Source organism: Kryptolebias marmoratus, unplaced genomic scaffold, assembly GCF_001649575.2.
Source record: "Kryptolebias marmoratus isolate JLee-2015 unplaced genomic scaffold, ASM164957v2 Scaffold29, whole genome shotgun sequence".
In the NCBI taxonomy this organism is placed as follows: domain Eukaryota; kingdom Metazoa; phylum Chordata; class Actinopteri; order Cyprinodontiformes; family Rivulidae; genus Kryptolebias; species Kryptolebias marmoratus.
This window is the reverse complement of record NW_023665763.1, coordinates 57,073-61,975: the sequence shown is the minus strand read 5'-3', so window position 1 is coordinate 61,975 and position 4,903 is coordinate 57,073. Positions and strand designations below refer to the sequence as shown.

Genomic DNA, 4,903 nt, shown 5'->3' with positions numbered 1-4,903 from the left:
ATATATATATATATATATATATATATATATATATATATATATATATATATATATATATATACACATACAAAGATTCCAGGTAAGTCCAACTCATTGTCTATTGTCCAACCCAAGTCACTATTCATTGTGCAACCCATTGTTCAAGTGTCTAAACCATACACAGGTTTTAATATGACATTTCCCTTAAAACACTTGCAGGTGATTCTTAGCTCGAGGATAAACCATTAGGAGTAAACCTTTTTTTTTTTTGTGAAAGAAAAGAACAGAACGTTCTGCTTGTTTCTGAGGAGAGAGTGTTGAATCAGAAATGACCCTGAAGAATCACGGACTTGTGATGTGGCAGTTTAGTCAAGTCCAATCCAATCCACCAGTCCAACCCATTACATTTGTCTTTCTGAAAGGGATACACACAGACATGACAAGTGGGAATACCTGGCTTAGGTGTTTAGTTACAGAGAGGTCAGAGTTCACAGAGTAGAGAGATCCTTGTTTCTTCTCAACCTGCGTTGGTCGTTTCTCCTTTCCCATTGTACCTGAGAAACAAGTGAAATACTGTTACTATAGCAACCCTGGTAACAATACACAACAGAACTGGGTATCCACCTGCCAGCAGTCGCCCCATTGGATCCGCCTTTCCATCATTCAGGCGGTTGTTGGGTTTGTTTTCATCAACGTCCACCAGTGAAGTCATCATCTGAGCCGACCAATCAACAGCCACAATGCTGCGACCCACACCTGCAACATAACCACCTGACCTACGAGGAACTGCAAAGCCCACAGTGTCACCTAAGGAGAGAGACAGGTGGACAACCACACAAGTCAAACAGGTAAGATTTGCAGGAGGACACAGATGAGACAGGTGAGTCTCTGACCTGTCTCCATTGACTGGATCTGATTGGTTGCTGGACTCCAGCGGTGAATTTTTTGCCCAGCAATGTCAACAAACAGTAGCATTTGATCTGACTCCTCCCACACTGGCCCTTCACCAATCAGAGTGTTCATCTTCACCACACACTCAACCTTCACTGATGACATCATAACCTGCCAGAGTGATAAGTTTTAAATCAAACATCAACTGGAACAGTAATACAGTGTGTACTATACATATGGACAAATATGTAGTACTTTTTAGAAATGCAGTACTGAGATGCCATGCCACACAGTGCCTATGCATACTGCCATGCCAGAGTACCATCACATACTGGAGCACCTCAGAGTACTATTATATACTGCTGTGCTGCAGAGTACCAGTTTCTGCTGCCATGCCTCAGAGTACCAATATATACTAGAGACTGCAGTATTGTAGTGTACTGATATATCTTACCATGCCAGAGTAATATTTAATGCAGTACAACAGAGTGCAAATATATACTGCCATGCCACAGAGTACTGATGAATACTGCTATCCAGCAAAGTACCAATATATACTGCTGTGGTGCAGAGTACAGCCTATTAGTTCTCTATGGTATTGCAGTATATATAGTAATCTATAGTACTGCAATATATAAAGCCGATCAGTGTTGAGGTACTCCAGTACATGACGATGACGTATAGCAATTTGTTGTACTGCAGTATATAGCTTTTTCTTCCGGCACTGCTAAGAACGGTTGCCTGCCAGACATTGTGGACTACTACAAGTACCTGGGGGTCCACTTAGGCAATAAACTGGACTGGACAGCTAACACCACTCTTCTGCCTGAGGAGACTCTGCAGGACCATGCTGCAGATGTTTTACCACTCAGTGGACTACGCTGTGGTGAGCTGGGGCATCAGGAGAGCTTGCTCTGTTCTGGTATTGGAGATGCAGTCTCTGGCAGAGGTGTCTGCAGCACCTTCAGTCATAGACTGAGACCACCCAGGTGCTCCACAGAATGCCACGGGAAGTCCTTCCTCCCTGTGGCTATCAAACTTTTCAACTCCTTTGCTTTACAAACAGGACAATAAAAATTAACACTTTGTTTCTGTCTGCACCTTGTTGGTATTTTATATCTTGTGTGACTCCTTGTGCGTGTTCTGTTGTATTAAAACCCTGGCACAACAAAGTTCTTATCTTCTATAAACTAAGATTTCTCTAGTATCACTGTATAGTATCAGTACTCTGTTACTGCAGTATATAACCTGTTATACTCTGGTACTTTAACATATATTAGTTCCCTGTAGTAATGCAGTATACAGCCTATTAGTACTATGGTATATACAGTAACCATACTCTGTAGTACAGCAGTATACATTTTTTGTTTCCCCTTTTTCTTATAGATGCATTTTTTGTCACCAATTTATTTATTTATTCAATCATTCTTTTTTCCCCACAAGTCTCTTTATTTCCACATTTGGTCCATTACAGATCGGCTGGAACCAAAGCTGTGATGTTTTGTGGATATGTAGAAACTTTAACATTCTGCATTAAAATGTTTCCTGACCACAGAAAAGGACGTTATCACTTCTCTCTGAGCCAGGTTCAGTTCTGGTTCAGTTCTGGACAGTTTTATCTTCAGCTGTCCCAGATATGGGTCTGGGTCTGTATGACCGCAGGACAGTTTTCAGATGGGCTTTCGAACACAAATCATGTCGACTAAAAACTTTTTTAAAAGAAAATTTTTAAATGGAGTCTGGTGAAGTCACATTCAGTACTGCAGATAAAGTTCTGTTGGGTTCAGTAAATGCAAGAACAGATGGGAGACTCACCTGCTGTAGGAGAACTTCTGTCAGCTGCAGGTCCAACAAGTCCAGACTGGAGCTGGCCAGTTACTGATTCACCCGGGTAAATGATCCAAATCCTGGCACCAAGTCAACTCAGAGTCCAAGGTCTCAAACACCCCGGATTCTACAAGAACTCTGTGGCACTGCAGTATAAACAGTATCAGTACTTTGCGGCACTGCAGTATAAACAGTATTATTACTCTAGTACTGCAGTATAAATGGTATTACTCTGTAGTACTGCCGTATAAACTGTATTAGTACTCCGTGGCACTGCCGTATAAACTGTATTAGTACTCCGTGGCACTGCCGTATAAACTGTATTAGTACTCCGTGGCACTGCCGTATAAACTGTATTAGTACTCCGTGGCACTGCCGTATAAACTGTATTAGTACTCCGTGGCACTGCCGTATAAACTGTATTAGTACTCCGTGGCACTGCCGTATAAACTGTATTAGTACTCTGTAGTACTGCAGTATAAATACTCCTGCAGTTCTTGATGTTTCTGAACTTGGTTGTTTAAAGTTTAACAAATGCTGACTCTGCATTTTCACTCCACCAGACTTAAAAGTACAAATGTTTCTACTTTCTGGTCTCCCAGATGGACCCAGTTTCTAGGATTTGTTGATCTGTATAAACTTATACAACAGGGTCCTCTATGGCCTCATGCATACAGGAAGCATACTCTAAACCCTAAAAGGTAAAAGTATACTTTATAACAGTGGGATAAGTATGGGGGTAAAGACTGTCAGAACAAATCTGTATGCAAAGGCAGAAACGTGTGCATTTGAGTCAACTAAAATTTGTCAACTTGTAAATAAGGTCAACCATACGCAAAACTTATGTTGTATATTTTCTCTATAAGAATACAGTTAAAAAATATACAACTTCATCAAGTTACAAATACAAGTTTACAGATGTTTTATTTTTTCTTTATAAATACCAAATACTATGGCTGTCTGTGAATACAAATTTACAGTCATGATCTGACGTCATGGGGTCACAGGCTGGTTATTGAATACATAGATCTGTAAATGCTTCTTTTAACAGAACAAAGTCAGGTAAAGGTAAACAATTTATGTGTGTCTTGCATTTTCCTGTCTGGAGAACTTAACCTTCTGCTCAACGTCAACACCAGACAGTGTGATGTTCAAGATACCCGCTAACAAAGAAGTCAAAGTTCGGTGCCTAAAGACAAGCTAAATATGAAAAAAAGCTTTAGCCTATATTTTTAGATAGACAGACAATTATGTCAATTGTGTAACATCACCTGACTTTGTTCCGTTGCTTCTTGGTTTGTCGTCTCGGCTGTAGACACCTCGATGACGTACCAACGTGGCGCCATCTTGGATTGCATTTCTTCCTCTGAGGAAGCTGTATGCCCAACTAAACAGAACTTCCTGAATGTTCACAGTTTGGTCTGTCACAAACAGCAGACATGGAATTATACTACAAAACTGAAATACATTGTTTGATGGTCTTTAACAAAGACAGACATACGGTATGGCACATTATTAAATGCATGTTGTATTTTAATAAAGAAACAAGTTTCTGTGGTCCTTGTTGCTACATGCTAAAATACAAGACACAATACGTAAAAACTGCACTGAAAACAACTTGAAAGGGTTTTAGTACTCCACAGTGTATTGTACAATCCCTCCAGGCATTTTTTGTGATTGTTGCAGCTAAAATGCCTGATTTCGCAGGGCATTTTCCTGAAAGTTGTGATTTTTTTTTTACTAAAATCAATAAAAAACCATAACTTTTAATATCTAAACCAAAAATCCTTCCTAGTGTGACCTTGGGTACAGCTTTAGATCTTTTTGTCAGTTCTCGCAGATAAATTTGTAAGAAGTTGACAGAGGCACTGCTGCAAATTACAAATGCTTTATTGGACTCACAATATTTCAAAAGGGTAAAATAGTCAGTTCACTTTATCACACTAAAAAAAAAGGGAGTCTATGCTGGCCCTCGGATCCTGAAAGCTGAAAAAAAAAGTTAAAATCCAATCAGATAAATCAGACTGTTTGGGTGGAAGGGGATAATAATAAAGAAAATGCAAATATAACTAAATACACCTAAGTGCTCCCCAACAAAAACACACTCACACCAAACCCTTGGTGAATACAACAGAAAAGAAAAGCCCCCCTCCCACTAGTCTCCTCAATCTAGATAAAACAGCCCAAGATCCAGGGACAGCATAGG

General features: G+C 39.8%; 1 protein-coding gene across 2 annotated transcripts in view; it reads right to left on the bottom strand.

The window, feature by feature from the left end:
• Positions 1 to 4,897, bottom strand: part of rgn (regucalcin) — a 14,179-nt gene extending 9,282 nt beyond the window's left edge. Inside the window, exons 1-5 of one of the 2 annotated variants that reach the window (XM_017440920.3) lie at positions 3,969 to 4,897; positions 2,686 to 2,843; positions 873 to 1,041; positions 604 to 786; positions 433 to 533 (exon numbers count right to left, since the gene is read on the bottom strand). In XM_017440920.3, coding sequence (XP_017296409.1) covers positions 433 to 533; positions 604 to 786; positions 873 to 1,038 — 450 coding nt within the window. In that variant the 5' untranslated portion in view covers positions 1,039 to 1,041; positions 2,686 to 2,843; positions 3,969 to 4,897. The remainder of the gene's footprint in view (positions 1 to 432; positions 534 to 603; positions 787 to 872; positions 1,042 to 2,685; positions 2,844 to 3,968) is intronic. The other variant, XM_017440919.3, reaches the window with a different exon arrangement.
• Positions 4,898 to 4,903: the final 6 nt, after the last annotated feature.